Source organism: Amblyomma mixtum, chromosome 3 (assembly GCF_055824585.1).
Source record: "Amblyomma mixtum isolate Tamu chromosome 3, ASM5582458v1, whole genome shotgun sequence".
Taxonomy (NCBI): Eukaryota; Metazoa; Arthropoda; class Arachnida; order Ixodida; family Ixodidae; genus Amblyomma; species Amblyomma mixtum.
Window position 1 is genome coordinate 218,987,411 of NC_143014.1, and position 17,050 is coordinate 219,004,460.

At 45.1% G+C, this 17,050-nt stretch overlaps 1 protein-coding gene across 1 annotated transcript in view; it reads right to left on the reverse strand.

The window, feature by feature from the left end:
• Positions 1–5,375: 5,375 nt before the first annotated feature.
• The window catches only part of LOC149353721 (nose resistant to fluoxetine protein 6-like), a 100,353-nt gene continuing 88,678 nt past the window's right edge, over positions 5,376–17,050 (reverse strand). Inside the window, exons 12-15 of the mRNA XM_089582751.1 lie at positions 15,916–16,036; positions 11,427–11,619; positions 8,364–8,506; positions 5,376–5,876 (exon numbers count right to left, since the gene is read on the reverse strand). Of these exons, the coding sequence (XP_089438877.1) occupies positions 5,664–5,876; positions 8,364–8,506; positions 11,427–11,619; positions 15,916–16,036 (670 nt within the window). The 3' untranslated portion in view covers positions 5,376–5,663. The remainder of the gene's footprint in view (positions 5,877–8,363; positions 8,507–11,426; positions 11,620–15,915; positions 16,037–17,050) is intronic.

Consider the following 17,050-nt stretch of genomic DNA (forward strand, 5'->3'; position numbering starts at 1 on the left):
GATGTTCTGCTTAGTCCGAGTTCGCAGGATGGAATCTAGGCAATGCAGCTTCATTTCGATAAAAGCAAAATGGAGCACCTTTGTTTGTACGCAATATCAGTTCATGTTAAAGAACCCCAGGTGGTCTAAATTAGAATCGGGAGCAATAAATGCGGAGCATGATTTCCAGCAAAATTCAAGTTATCGTAGTAATGTACTTTGTTCCAGACTCCTTTTTTAACCATGGAAACACTGTATACACCTTTGTACAAACCTTCTGGGGTTCATAAAAATTACAGTAAATTTAATTCGATAACGTATGCAAATAAAATATCAAAAATCATTAGCTCTGCAGGTAAGTTAAGCAAATTTTTCATTTGGTTTCTCTGAAATTGTCACAGCTGAATTGGATCGCACAATTACTAACGCTCAATTTTGTCATTATTTTCAGCTGCACTAGGAGTTCACCGCATTAAATGGTGTCGATTTTGAAGCTGCTCAACATTACAGGCAAGCATGGGGAACAGTTCATTAATTTGTCGAACTCGTACCGTTCCGCGAAAGAAGTTCAGCATGAGCTCGCCGAGGAGCTTGAAGCACCCGAAGGAGACCAAAAAAATGTATGCGGCTAAGAGCTTGTCTCTTCTGTATATAAGTCTCTGAAGAATATACTAAGCTGCACGTACACTAGTTGTTGCTCTGACTGCATTCTTTTCATTCGCAGATCACTTTGCAATTGATGTCCTCCAATTGTTGCAAATATTGCTTAAGGACAAGCCATACTTCCTGAACTGACCGGTATGAGATGTTTATGCGTTTGTTGTGGTCACTTTTTTTTGCTTACAGGATGCATATCCTTCATTGATGATTGAAGCAGGCAAGCTGCTTGAGTCTACCGACATCAGCATTGTGTTTGAAGGCCTGATGATTGATGTTACCGACATTATAGCAGGCTTCACAAGTATCTTTGAGATCTACTAAGTATCAGTATTTATTGAAAAACAAGAAGTCGCATTCACTCTTCGAGCACTTCTGTGGGCTTACCAGCCAACCCCTGCCGCCGCGCGTTCTCAGGGCGATCACTGACATTGAGAAGCCTACCACACACGTTTAGTAAGCATGTAGGCTAATGCTTACGAGGAATCAATTTCATTTGTGCCACTCTTACCTCTTGATGCGTTGTGATGCTGTGTTATTGTGCGCAAAGCACGTGGACCTGCGTTTTGTTTTTCCAAAGAAATGCAGAGTTCAGGAACTTTATACTCCTTGTAATCGAATGGAAGCAGCATTTCCCTTAATATTAGTTGTCAGCAGAATGGAAAAGAGCCAGTCTCACATATTCGTAATGGTGGCCCAACTTTGTTATGAATTATGTACAGCGAAATTGTACCCAACTGCATTAACACATAGTGCCCAAATACATGGCTAAAGCAACACATACAAGACTGCATTTTTTAACTTGGGTGTTTTCGCTTGCAGCATTTTTTTAACTTAATCTCTCTAATTTGCAATGTGCCATTTAATTAGCAGTGGGAAACTGGAAGACACGTTTCTATTGTGGTTTACTCATATATTCAGTCTGTCAGTTTCCGGCTTGCTTGTCACAGTAGGCTTAAAGATTGGCGCGCGCCGGAACACGTAGCCGTGGTATCCCAGGACACCTGCGATGTAGCCGTACTCGGCCAGACCCACCCCCCCTCTTTCAGCTCTTCAGGGACGTAATCCTGGTCATCCAAGTACATGGGCTTCACTCGTTACTGGATAGGACTGAGGCGCGCCTTTTTAAAAAAAAGCATCGCCCGCACCACGGGGCGCATTCTCGTGCAACTTTCAGTTGATGTTCACCGTCTCTAGATCGCATTGCTTCACTTCGCCGGAAGCACTGGCCTCGCCCTTCGATACTTGAGGGCCGTCGTCGACGTCCATGTTCTGAGGCTTAGAGGCTGGGCTGCCTCGTCACCGCTGCCGCGCTCCATTTTCACCTCTTCAGCGACGAAATCTTGGTCATCCAAGTACAGGGGCTTCACTCGGGACGGGATAGTACTGAGGCGCGCCTCTTCAAAAAAAGCGTCGCCCGCACCGCGCAGCGCGCTCTCGTGGAATTTGGAGTTGAAGCTCACCGTATCTGGATCGCAATGCTTCACTTCGCCGGAAGCGCTGACCTCCCCCTTCGATGCTTGAGGGCCGTCATCCACGTCCATGTGCTGAGGCTTAGTGGGCTGGGCTGTCTCTTCACCGCCGCCACGCTCCATGAAAGCTATTTCCTTCGATCATGTAGCGAAGCTGACGTCTAGGCCTGAGCGGGGTTCTTCTTCTTCTTCCTCATAAAACATGGCACATACCCACATGAGGAGATTGGTCGGAATGCCTCTCGTCTTCCTTGCACGTAATAAACTTTGGCTTATCTTGTTTACTTAACCGGTGGAACGACAACAGCGAAAGACCAGAGAGCGGTGCTTTCATTAACACAAAGCGTCAGAGGAAACAATAAAAGGGATACCAAGATTACGTACTGAGAGCGCATTTTTTTTTGTGCGAGAAAGGAAGGCGCAGTAACCCCCATCTTCCGTGACATATTTTGGTGTAAGCGCTGGGTAAAGATGCCTGCATATGTCTCATACTCCTTCTGATACCCTGGGCTCCAGTGCTTTGCTAGTGGACACCCGTGTGCACCGTGCTAGCCGGAGAAACCAAGGCATACCTCCCTAGCACGGGCCTTTGCAGTTTGCCAGGGCACGCACTCACCGACCTGTCATGCAAGCTGCGGCGTACTATACACTCTTTAAAAAAAAGGTCATGCTACTACTAAGGCAAACCTGGTAAGTGCCTGTGTCATGTTGCTAGTTTCTTAGTGACTGCCGGTAGTAAATGAAATGGTAGTAATCGTTACTAGGTGAAAGTGCTAGTGCTCATAACTAACCTTACAGGGAAAGCCTAGTAATAATCACTAGCTTTTGACCTCTGACCACTACAAATTCTTATAGTAAAACCTATTAACGAGCACAGCCACAACAGATATGCATTACTAAGCTGCTCCTAGTAACAGCAACCTTATATGATGCTGTCTCTAGTACAAGTTACTAACTGGTAGGACGCAAACTAACATGCACTGTAATCTGGGAGTAAGTTGCATACGGCAGCTACCCACCACGATCCACTTCAATGTCGTCACTTTCATGCGCCACCTGAGAACGTCAGGAGGCGATATTAATCACTGCTTTTATGTCATGGTTTGCACGTGAACGATAAGTTGCGAAAAATGTCAGCACGCATAATCGCTGCCTCTGCTGCGACACGGGTCACAATATTTTTCTTCCCAAGTATTCGCGTTTTCACGAAACTAAATTCTCCATTGGCGCGCGGAATATTGTTTGCATTATTATTATTCAGAATAACCAAAGGAAAATAAAAAAAAATTGCGCTGTTTCATGTTCTCGTGAAACCACCTTAAAGGAAATTCGAGTTTAAATCAGAAAGGCACATATCTTCGTAAGCGTCCCTGCAGCGCTGGAGAGAGAGAGAATAAGTGTGCTAGAATCGGTGAGCTCAAACTTGAACCTGCCCAGTGGTTGACAGTGTCAGACTGCATTCCTAAAAGTTGCGAGACCGACTTTTCAACTGTAGCAGCTGTTACAACACTCCAGCAAAAAAAGAAAGAATACAGTCCCGTTTCACGGGCACTACTAATGGGTGCTGTGAGCTGACATAGCCAAACAGAATAGAGCAGCACGTCATCAGAATAGCGCAGAGGAGACGACACAACTCAGACACAGAGGGAGAAAAGAAGAACGTACAAATAAATAGCGACTATCAGTAATACAACACCGAAAATAAGCAATGCCTCAAGATGCCATGTTTCAGCACATCGATCGAAATTATCAGCGCCCCTACGAACTGCTCGACAGGATTTTCAATCGCAGCAGCTGTTTCTACACACGAGAAATAAAGAATAACATCCCGTTTTATAAGGATTCCTGATAGGCGTTGTGAACTGAAAAAACAATAGAGAAAGAAACTGCCCAGGCTTACGGTGGATAGCGCTTTGTAACCCAACATTGCCATTATACGTAAAAATGCTTCGACATTGGATGCTGCTGGTGCTCATATAGACAGAGACAGAGAGAGGGTAGGGTGTCTGAAAAAACTGCGGCACAACGACGGCAACCCAAGAAAGAAAAGGGCAACAGATGTGCGCATGTCTTGCCTTTTTCTTTCTTGAGTTGTCGTCATTGTGGCGCAGTTTTCTCAGTCAAGCATCAATTCGCCCCACTGGCCGTCATTCTAGAAGTTTAGATTTTTAATAAGAGTTGCAGATAATTTATTCGGCGTTTAAAAACTCTCGGCATGATATTCTGTTTTCCGTTTGCTGTGTATAGGGTGAGAATGGCGATAGCAGAAGGGTGCAGAATAGGGGCTTAGAGTAAAGGAGGCTTCTGCAGACGCCCTTCAGTACCTAAACTTCTCACACTTGAATATTGTCTCATTAGAGGGCGTGGCACGTAATGCGCATAAAAAATTTCTTGCGATATTTTGCTTTGTAAAGGGCAATACCTAATGGGTGGTGTTCCCTTTGCTCCGTTCTCAACCTCTGCCGTGTGTCCTTCCTGTAAAACTACACAGATTGTGAGTTCGAGACTACAGATCGTTGTATACAAAATATGAGTCACCGTTGTGCGCTATTTCTAAAGGCTGGGACTAGCAGAGGTCGGTCACGGAAAATCATTTCTTATATTACCTTCGTGGACTTTAATATGCGATGGTTAGGGCACGTGTTTGTGTTTCTTTTTTGTGTTTGTTACTCCAGTACTTAAGGCCATTCTAATAATAATAATATATATTTTTTTTCTTTTCTGAATGTGTCGCGCGCTGGAACTGAAATAAAGAGAGTGGCAACTACTTGTGTTAAGCGCGCATCTGCAGAAATGAAATACCGCCCCACTTCTTAGCTGCACGTATACGTTGATGGTAATTGTGAGCCTGCATCGCATAAGTGGTAGGCAAAGTGGCCCCACCACGAACAGGATTAACGCCGCAAGAAAACGAACAACATAAGAAACAAAAGAAAACACGTAAGGAATTTTATTTTTTCTTTACCTGGATAGCGCCTGGTTCTCAAGCAATATCTTTTACTTGCATGAACACAGCTATTAATATCTTTTAGTGCGTGAGCTGTATCCTGAACCACATAACCAATATTTCCTTCGGGCATGACTGGCAAATACTCGATGTTGGTTGGGCTCAGACGTCCTCTCAGCTGTACTGTAATATCATCAAAATGTAGGCAAATGTTATGCAATGGAATAATATTGAGTGCTAGCCTCGCTCAAGCTCATAGACAGGGCAGTTCACGTTTTAGGTTTCATTTACTTTCAACAATTTATCGACTCCTGCTCGTCCTCACTTTCTGTAGATCTTTGAACTTTTTACAGCCGAATTAGGTTTCCTCTTAGCCATCTGTCAATTCCAAATTGAAGCGAAACTTCTCACCTCAAGGTTTCTTAAATTCACCGCCTGACAATAAAAGTCGAACATATGGATAATAATTTGGGTTGCAAGAATGATAACTCTTATGGCTATGCGAGCTGGCATCCTACTGGCCATATAATAACAGATAGGAGTGGGCAGCGTATTTCTGTGATTTCTTTGGCGTGAAAATCACCTTGAATGCAAACATTCAGTCTGAACTAATGCGAATGAACGTGGTTCGTTTCGAACTCCTCCGTGGATGTTTTGCCTGTGTCCGCTAGGTGCCCACGGCTCCGAGTTGTCGCTTTTCCACATCCGGAAAGGAATCGAAAAGCCGACTTCTGCAGGGTGGCTGTCGGTGCTTCGCACATCAGGAACACCAGGTATGCAAGCAGAAGGCTCCAAGTTAGCACTCCAAAAAAGAGAGTCACCTGAAGTGAAAAAAAGCAAAGAAATTCTCTTCTCCCTCAGTTGTATACGGAGATCATGTTGCTCCCAGAAGAATTTCCAAACGGAAGTCCCCCCCCCCCCCCCCCATCTGCTTGAGAAAAGTGGAACCGTAGTAAAAGATGGCCCGCAGAAGAGAAACAAGTGCATTCGTTGACGTTAAGCTTCTTCTGTACTCGCAGAACAGAACCGAATGAGACATAGGCGGTCACCACAACTACGTGTTCTTGGGAGGCAAAAAGCAAAGCTAAGCGGCAAATTTTGTGCGCTTAATGTACTCAAAAAAAGACGAAGAAAAATGTAGCGCCTTTTTACAGCCTTTTTCTTTAAAGAACTTCCTAATCGAAGGCAGGCATGCACGGTGAGCTCTCGCGTTAGTAGACCGGGACGTATACCTACCTATTTCGCATCACCAATCACTATACCTCCTCTTTTCGCTTGTAAATGTTTCAATGCTGCTTAACAGCAACTAGCCCACTTTCATGATTCATTCATGGCGGTTTCCTATCTTGCTCAAAATCCACTCATCTGACTTATTCCACTTCAGGAGCGGATACAGGTCTACCATCCCGCTAATCTCCATTGCAAAGCTCACTATCCGAGCTGTCCGGATATCAGGGCAAATACAAAACACATTCTGCGCTCATGTAACACAGCCATTGCCTCGCCTTATTTCTCTTACACTCCCCTTTTTCCTTGAGTGCTTCACTTCATTCGGCTTCGGTAGTAACAACGCGCCTTAGCGAAGCAAGCGCTCATTTTCACGTGCCTTAGCGCTGGCATCAATAATTATTTTCCAGCACCACCTCCCTCTACGCAATTCATGCAGAACGCACGCACGAGATGAGCGCTTACTAACGCACTCTGCAATGAAAATTCTTGCGCGAGGTTGATTTGCTCAATTGCTCTTCAGTTAACAATTTTGTCTAATGCAAACACAGATACAGCACCGTTCATGCAACTACCTTGACTGCCACCCTGCACCAGTCATTTATAGTATTTAAAATATCGCATATCGAATTAAGATAAATTCTTTCCCACGAGAATATTTTACCTTGTATTTCTGCAAAGCACACCTTCGCCCATTATCCAGAGACTAACTGGAAATTAACGAGAGGTCAGAATGAAAGTCTACGCCGCATTGAAGGATCGAAATGTAGGTTGACGTCGCTCAGCTCGTTGGGAAAATGAATGCGCAGTCACATTTACACGGATACAATTGCCCTAATGTCATCCTTTTGAGAGTCTTTTCAAGTATTTTATATACCGCATCTAGAAAAAATAAAGCGGAGAGCCATGATCATATTTCTCCTTGTATTTTTGCGGAGCACTAATTAGTTTATTTTTCTGGCGTTAACTTCATGTCAACAGGAGCTAAGCATGATGGTACCAGCACGATCATGGGATACAAATGTTGGTTTCAGACCGGGGTTTTCATTCATCTGTACGACGAAGCGATATTCGTTTGTCATGGAGATTAGCTGAGGAAACGAACAAATTCACTAATGTGACTAAGGATGGTGGATCAGCGCGCCTCAAAGAAAACTTCAAGAATTTTGACATTCCAGCTAAGGTGGCATAAAAATTAGAGATCACTGCGGTGACCCGCATTGGGAAAATGCGAAGTCATTGACGCCTCCTCGGCACTCGTCACCTCTCTTTGCCTCTCTTTATCATTTTCTTTTCGTTTGTTAATTAATTTAGCTAACGAATTGGCGTAATTATCTTATGCTTTAATCAAAGTTTGATTCATTCAGTCTGATTACACCTTTCTTTATCTCAATCCGCCATTTTTATTTTAGCCGTGGTTGCTTTGCCGTCCACTTCCTATATCCCCAAGCAGCCTATTCAACCGTCCAATCATTTTTCTTACAATTAATCAACTAATTAATCTTTGCCAATGGAACCTTTTTGTTCGATTAATTATCGCTCATCAAATACGTTTCATTTCAAACTTTATTTGCACTGATCTGCCTATTGTTGCACTATTTTGGCGTCCACGGCTGTTTTCCCGTCCACTGACTACATCGACGTCGGCGCTTTTCGACGTTCTTTCAAGATTTCTGGCTCTAATTAATTAACTAATCATTCTATCGACATTATTTTGTTTTTCGCATCGTCCTCACATCACCCTCTTTAGATTACAACCACTCGCTTGATGCTACCTTTTCTGGGAACGTCACAACTGCTTCGGATACGTTTTGCGGACGCGTATTGCGGACGCGTTTTGCGGACAATACCCCGCCGACATAGACTAGAAATGCTTTCGCACTATAAGCCTTTCACACGTTTTCTGCGCGTCTGTTTTAATAGCTATATCGTGTGAGCATGGGATGGCGAAGAGCATTTTTTAAAGCAGAAATTAGTGTGCGCGAATGCTTTTGCTATAGCAGCTACCGTCTTAAATAATGCTGCATTGTGTTTTTCCTTTTATAACGATTAGGGGAGTGAACAGGACTAGAGGAGGTCACCTGAGTAAAGTACGAAACGTATAAACGTTCCCTGGACGCATCCAGCATGAGCCAGATGAAAGGGAAGTTTGTGACGTAGGCGCCCAATGTAAGCTTGCTAAGCGGCACGAGCGCTTTCCACGACAGGAACCGGCCGAGGAGTCCTACGAGAATAGAAAAACCGTTGTCAGAGAATTAATAAGAGAAATTAATCACTAGTGTGCATCAACAGTTGCGGCAAACTTCAAACGTATGATTGCATTCTCTAAAAGGTGCATTTTAATAAGGCGATGTTTGTGAAGGAAATAGGGCGGACCGAAGTGACTTCCCATAAGCACTATCAGCCCGACATGTTGCGTACTTGGTGTAATTAGATTTTTATGTCTGCCAATTGACTGCTGCACACGCCATTGCCATTCAAGAAGTGCAGGCGCCAACAACGTTCACCCATGTTTCGGATACTGGCAGTCGTTGCTTCCGCTTGCAGGCACCAGTGCACGTGGAAACACGCCTGCCAGCCTCTGTGTGGCTTTCTGTAGACTTCTTTCTCTCTCTCTCTACACCCGCGCGGTGACGCATTTCTCTCTTTCACCGTCTCCAAGAATTTTGCAGCTAACGGCTTCATTAAACGTTGCACAATATGTCACAGCATGGTTGTTCTCGCGTTTACACAATACTTCCTCCAGTTCACACTCGCAAACTGAGCACTGTGCACTTTTGTAGTTTAGCAGTCCTCACCTGGGATGAAAATTCGTTTCTAAGGACAGGAAATGGCGCCGCAACTGTCTCACTCCTCGGTGAACATCTGAGCCGCGCTTTAAGGGAAGGGGATAAAGGAGGGACTGAAAGAAGAAAGGAAGAAAGAGGTTCCGTACTAGAGGGCTGCCGAATAATTTCGACCAGATGGAGATCTTTAACGTGCGCTGACATCACATACACCTTACGGCCGCCTTCTGTGTTTGGCCTTCATTGAAACGCGGCCGCCGCGGCCGGGCTCAAACCAGGGAACTACTGCTCACTAGCTGAGCGCCCTAACCGCTGAGCTACCGCGGCGAGGGCACCTAAGATGGCATGCATGACAGGTGGTCTGTCTCATGCAAGCACTGCGTTCATCTAAATAATATTTTCGTCAATTTCCTGAGTGCCACAAAATTTCAATTGCCTGCAGTGGATGTTTGAGGCTGTAGCAGAGTAAGGATTGTATTCAAAATTTTCGAAATTTTATTCGTTTCGCCCTCAGCCATTGACTCCGGCGCCAAATAGGGTCGTTGGGTCGCTGTGCTGCATATAATGGAAAATAGCGATGGACATTACGGAGTCGGTATAACTTAAGACTTCAAAAAACAAAATAGAAGCTTTTCTATTGGTATTTTTTTGTCCTATGTCAATGCCTGAAATGGCGTCACACCTTCGCTATGCGCGGAATTTTATATTAGAGCCTGTCCATTGATAAAAATCAAACAGAATACAAGAAAATCACTTGTTATACATTACACTGGGCAACTATAAAGTATAGGCGAAATGATTACATGCGTTCGTGTACACAGCACTACTGTTACTCACAAGCCTTTATCCTTTAAATATCTTTAAGATGGACTAGCTGCGGTATGGATGCATGCATACCTATCGTCTCGGAGCCAGTCCAGATCAGTTAGCAAAGATCGAGCCCAGCTTTAGTAAAGTCCGGTATTCCTCGGGGATCAGTCCTTGGGCCACTGTTCATTTTAATTTTTATAAACTGCATTCTTAAAAGAATTCCTGTCAAAATCAATCTCTTTGCATACGGCTGTATGCTATTAACGAAATAGGAGTCCTATTGACAAGATTTTTGTTCATGATGTTTTAGCTGAAACTCAGGATTGGTGCTCTCCACAGTAAATAAGCAATAATGCCGTACCAACCTTTTCAATGACGCGGAAACAGCAAACAATACGTTTTTCAGGTGGTATTAAGAGTCATTTGTTGTCCATGGCAAGGCGCAACAAGTACTTGGGATTAACGATTCGTTCTGACTTGCCATGGAACGACTACGTTCCTAATATTCAAAAGAAAACCGTAAGAATTCTTTTATGCATAAGAAGATCTATAACCTACTGTATGCAGAAATTAAGCTAAAGGCCTATAAAGTCCTTATTTTATCTAAATTAGAATACACATCTCTTTTATGGGACCCGTACATGAAGGAAAACTTTAAAAAACTTGCAAATACACAGAGAAAGTCAGCACGTTTCATATATAATTCGTACAGTTGACGGACATTTCCCACTACGTTATTTAAGAAACGAATTTAGGGTCCTTGCACTTCAGAAGCAGCGCTGAAAACCTAAAGCACATCTCTCTAAGTGCTCATAATAGGCTAGGCATTAAGATCGGAAAGCACATCCAGCCAACCGCTGGTCGCTCAACGCGGTCTTACCAGTGAATAAAAGAGAAGGCGTTCTCATGTCGAGCTGCAAGATATAAAAATGCTTTTTTACCATTTAGTATGCGGGTACGGAATGCCCTCAAGGCGAGTATTGCAGAGGCCCCACCATGGGCATCGCTTACGGCATTGCATAAAAGCTTTTAATAGTTTTGTGCTATTTCAATAAAATTTTTCAATGCTCATTTCGTGAACCTCTCATGCAAGGCGCTACCCTGTACTGTATAACTTATTTTGTGCAGCTTCTTTTTGTTCTTATGAGTACTGTGTAAATGTACAGCAATAATTTTCTTTTCATTTTGTCAAACTTCATTCAGTAGAACCCTGTTGGTGCTTGGGCCTGTGAGATAATGCTAGCGTCCTATCGTAAATCAGTAAAAGTAATATTTGCATATTATTTCTCATAAAAGTCTGCCATCACTCCTGAGTGAAGTGCTCGTAGAGTCCACCCAAATGATGAATTGACGAAGGTTATAGCTTGCGTCAATGGTTCGTTCTTGGCGACACGTTGACTACCGAATATTTGACCCACAGCGCGGCTAACGGCAACAATGGAGAAACGTTACAAGCGCGACTAGTTATCACAAAATGACATGCTGACACGATCCCGAGCTTTTTTACATAGCCATACAGTTCTTTAGAAGTATACTGTAGACTCTTACCATCCGTGTCCGTGGAGCAAACAAGCGTGATCCAAGCAAGAAAAAAAGACCACAGGACGCGGTCAGAGACTGCTGCCAGCATTTTAACAATTTGCGAAGACGTGGGATCCGGGCTTTGGAACCAAGGGACCTTCATGAAGATGACGCAGAGACAACAGCTGATCGCCACGCACCAGCCCGACAGTTTAGCCCCCTGTAACAGGTGAAAAGGAACGCCGCTTAAATGAGCCACAATACGCTCCACTCGCGGCGCAGTTGCTTCGTATCGCAGCATTTTAACGCGATGACGAAAAATTCCGCGTCATCTCATCGGCGTCCGGCGTTGTTGAATCGCTAAGCTCTGGATGGGTCGATAAGGTCGATTAATAATTAAAACATCAGATCAATTGTGATTACAAGGTCACAACATTACTCAAATATCAAGGCGTCATGAAATTATATGGAGTAAATAAATTGCACTGAACTGAAAATTGGGGTAATTAGCGTGCAATCGAAATCCCCCCTATTGGATTTGGGTCAGACGCGCTACTCCTAGGCCACGCAGGCACGCTCCAAAAGCTAGGTTAAAGCGTGGTTTTATATGTATGTCGTGCGGTCTTTCCCATAATGTGGCAGCTTACTACTGCATGCTAATGGGTATATGTGTGATTGGAGAGGCACTACCTAAAAAAGTACAAATTAAGGGAGTGCATGCCGGTGTGGTGTGAGTGTTCGCGACGTGGAATTGGTGTGTCAAGTGATCTGGTAGCATTAGTAGAGCATGTGATCGGGTAATACGCTGATAACATGAAGTGTAGTCGCTGAAAGGGCCCGTTTACGCAATCGCGTCATATCCTTAAAGACGGGGCTTAACTGTCCCTCAGTTTTTTGAAGCGAAAGCTTCACTACGGGACCTCGGGATTCAATCGCGGACCATGCAAATTTGACCTTCAAATCTCCTTGAGCTTCGAAAGCAATGGAAAGGCGCATAACTGTCCTCCTGGGACAACGGACAGCTTAGTCGCGCTTTAAACTACGAAACCAATGGAGCGGGATCTTGGAAAGCAAAGTAAAAGCACATAACTGTTCTCTTGGAGTTGGCACCTCAGTCGTGCTTTAAGCTACGTGGCGGTAGTGACAGATGTGCGCTGCATGCGTTGGAATTGACAACGTTGTGGCAGAAACGCGGCACCGAAGCCATAGGCCGTCGGCGTTCATTGTGTTCATTGGGGTTGGCATTGACAACGTTTTACACCCCGATGATTTCAAGGAAAGGAATTGCGTATAACTGGCTGCCTGGATCAGTGGACTCCTGAATCGTCCTAATAGGTACCTCGGGTGATGAGAGAGAGTGATGTGGGCGGTATGCGTTAGCGCTGACAACGTTCTGGCAGACACGCGGCACTGCTGCAATAGGCCCCAGCGTTTATTGCGTGAGCGAACTCTTGCGATCAACCACTACCGGCCACCTGCCAGGGTTGCAGGGTGGGTGCGCAGCCTGTCCAGTGCCCGGAACGCACTCAACGTTATAGACGCCAAGCCGCTTAAGGTTGCCCGATACGCCATAGCTACCGCTCTTTAACCAGGTTCAGCAGTAGTTGAACCGCACCTTTTTTTTTCTCCTCTCAGCTCCGGGCAGCCATGGGGGACGGTACAGTGGAAAGCCAGGCGAAGCAAGCGCACCGGGTTTAATCACCACAAAGAAGGCGCGTCATTTTTAAATCTTCGAAAGGCTGTCATCCAGTACGAGGGCAACTACATAAGTGTTTAAGGCAGGCTATGTTACGGTTCAATGTTTAGTTTGAAGAAAACACGACAGTGAGCGTCCCCCATTTTGGTTCCTCACAGAAGTGTCAACTTTTCCAGCTTTTCGCTTTCTCTAGGGACTACGTTTGCTGCCGCCTCCTCGACACTAGCCATCTTCTGCCAAGGAGCTCTAATTAACGCACTTTTGCAAGATGATTTCTGATGATTCCGAAAGTGGCCTAAAGCGTTCAAAGGGTGCAGTGGGATTTTTAAAATTTCGCACCTTACTTTAAGAACATTGGTGGTTTAAACTACTGGAGAGGAGTGAATTCATTGAAAGACAAACTGAGGGGGCAGGGTCTAGCAGCGGTACTGCGAAAAGAAGAATTGCTTCCATCGGGAGAACTGGGCGAAAATGAACTCTTGACATTTGAGAACTTGAGGCTGCAGTGTAGATTACAACGCCGGAATGCCGAAGATTCCCCTTGAGCATTTTCGAGTCAGCACAGGCGCAACTCGAGGGATGCCTCGAGCTTCACGAATGAGCCAAAGCGCTGCTCTTCTGAAAAATGAGGATAAATGGTAATCAGGCTCGACAAGGCAAACTATTATCGTGTTTACGACTACGTGACTACTGATGAACCCAGAGTTTTGTCCCATTCTGGAACCTGCGTCGACAACCGTATGAATTACAGCTCAGTCAGGGATTAAGCAACTAATTCATAATTGTACGTAAATAGAAAGGACTCCTAAAAAAATTGGCAGAGGCCCAGCTTGGTTAAGCCCGGAAATTGCGAAAGCAACTTCATCCCTTTCTTCAGCTCGCATCCGCCGTGTCTACCGCCGCTCTGCGTAGACGGCTGTTGTTTTTGCACCTGAGAGAAGGATGTATAGCTCGCTGCTGTCTCTTACGCGCATTGCGACGAGCTTCCCTAGCGGTGGGCAGCATCGTCGCGAAGCAATGTTAAGCCGCTGGTGGTTGGCACAGCTACTGCTTACTAGCGACGTGAGTTGAGCCTAATCTCCTCGGCGTAACGCCACAATTGCGCTCCTAGCGGAGAGCGCAGGAGTTAGGCGCCAGTGAAGGCACCGCCGCTTCCTCCGACGGCGCGAGATGGTCGCCCAGCTCTTCGGCGTGACGTCACAACACCTGTTGCGCTCCTAGCGGAGAGCGCAGGAATGAGGCGCCGGTGAAGGCACCGCCGCTTCCTCCGACGGCGCGAGATGGTCGCCAAGCTATTCGGCGGGATGTCACAACATCTGTCGCGCTCCTAGCGGAGAGCGCGGGAGTTAGGCGCCGGTGAAGGCACCGCCGCTTCCTCCGACGGCGCGAGATGGTCACCCGGCTCTTCGGCGTTACGTCACGCATGACGTCACACGGGGTTCATGGCACCGCCGCGTCACGGCAAAGGCTTGAAAGTGCAAGTAGTATTGCTTTCACAATAAAATAATTCTCACTATCTTCCAATTAGGGTAAGAGCACTCGCTTGCGAGGCACTCATCCACCGTTGTCTGTTTTGTATGGGGTAGATCGATAAGCCCATGTCCTACTCCGTGCTCACTAGAAATTAGTTGCAGCAGAAAATAATTTAATAGGCAGTAGCTGCGCTTTTAAAGTGCGCATCAGCTCAGTGTAAGGAATCACAGAGCTGCAGCCAGCTATGGTGACCGTAGTTTTGTGGCTTTCAGCCGCTAAAAGGGTGAATTGTGGTACAAGAGATAACACTTATTTTGGCGGCAACCTATTGTGCGTAAGATAAGTTCGCGCATTCAGTGCCTTAAGTCGACTAATCTGGCAGACAGCCACTCCCACCGGGGCTAAAAGGCTGCCTTATCGAATTTAGACCTAAACGAAGCAGGTCGGGTACGTAGGTGACGCGATCCCGGTTTCTATTTTTCAAAACATTCGAGCGATGCTGCACCGAGAAAGAAGCACTCCCTTTCGCCGCGACCAGTGAAGAAATGGACTCAGCAGCTATGTGAGAGATGCCCAAGAGTATTTGTCCTCCTGCTATCTTGACTGACATGATATTTTTTTTCTGTCTCATGGCCGCCATCACTCTGCCTCACGTTTCCCTACAAGAAGCAAGAAGGTTCCGTTTGTAATAGTGTCTTACGCTACAACCCCTGCCCTTCTGCCAGGGCCAGCAGGGCACAGGCATGGAGTTTAAGTTCAAGGAAAAAGAAATATTTCACATGCGAAAGTGAATGAAGAGAGCATGAGAAAAAGGACGTACTTAGGGCATGTTTACGAAAAAATGCGAAACCCTTTCTTTACGACGCCTATAACTGTGATATCTAGAAGAATATTTTGAGTCATTACTAGCACGTCACGCTTAGAGGTCGCTTCAGAGATCTGAAGAATACACGTATTCAAAGAGGACGGGCTCGACGGGCCAATAAGCGCGCCTTCTTATGAATCGCCCTCGTTGTCTAACGGCACTAAAGGTGATGGAACAGCTTGAGTCTGAATGCGCGTGCGTTTCCGACTGTTGTTGTTTCCGAACTGTTGTTCACATCTGGTGGTACTGGTAGAACTCACCAATGGTGTCCGCGCAACGCTTCGATCGTTGCCGTGATTACACAGCAGCGAATATGCGCGCAAAAAGGGCCGGAAGCCATACCCTCCCGAATGGAATTTACATAAATTCAGTACGGAGTGCCCCTTCTGCATATGAAAGAGAACTTCAACCAAAATACTGTTTCAGGTTATACCCAGTTCGACAGCGCGTAAAGGGCGTTGTATTCGTTAACTGTAACTTACTGTCGACATTTTCAGGCGCCTGAAATCGTCCATGATGAGGAATGTTATGCAGCCACTGAAGTAGCACACAGCGTGATAGGAAGGCCGCACGTAGTAAGTATTCATAGTCTTGAGGAAAACGCTGAAATCAAGGGGTACAAGATGAAAATATATGGTACACAACTTAAAATTACTCCATATGTCAGCATGCACATGATCGCTTAAAACGCAGGGCGTCTCATTTTGAGCCTGCTTATACAGCAGATTATATACAGCATCTGGTTATACAGCAGATGCGTCCTCATATGAATCTTTCCCTTTCATTTCGGAAATAAAATAAGAAGGTTTCTTGGACTTAAACATGGGCGCAATAGCGGCATTCGCTAGCATTACTACCAGTCTTTGCCATGTGAGGTGTTCGAGCACTTCGATCGACAAAGCGGGCTGTGTGTTATTGTGATCAAGGCTGTACGCAATCCTCTATTCGCTATGGAAAGTTTTCTTTCTTGTTCATGCACTTCTGCGATGAGCGCGTGATTTTTTTCGAAACAAGTTGCGCATGTCATTTAAAGACTAAAGTTCATCTGACTCCAACTACATAAGATTAAGTCCACCAGTCCTTTAAACAAAAGTCAAATTGTATTTAAAGCTCCTGGACAGTCCGTGCTTGGGTATGCTATTTCTATATGTCTGTCATTCTTGTGTGAAATGAAGAATCCATCGTTTGGATGAAATTATACCGGGTGTCCCAGCTAAATTGAACCAAACGTTTAAAAAAGGCGAAGTGTCCTAGTTTAGTGAAACCAACTCGGGGTTGTTCATAGCCGCGTGGCCTAGTCTTGAGTATTTTTTCCCTCTTCAAATGTAATTAATTAGTTCAGTTTACTTAGCTAACTTTTTAATTATTAACTTCAGGAAGAAAGTGTCAATGCAAAAGTGTTAGATCACCTCGAAAAACCGCTAGTAGTGCTGTTTCCGTCAAGTTAAAATTTACGTAGCTTCATTTATTGGGCTTAAAAGAAAGTTGTCACGTGACCAGCTGCTCGCTCACTTCTCTGCCCCAATGTGTACCCAAAGTCTCATCGCGGGGAGGACTTCAGAAAAAATGGATTTTATTCTTGAAAGGGCCCCTGCCCACCCTCGGATAGCAAACAGT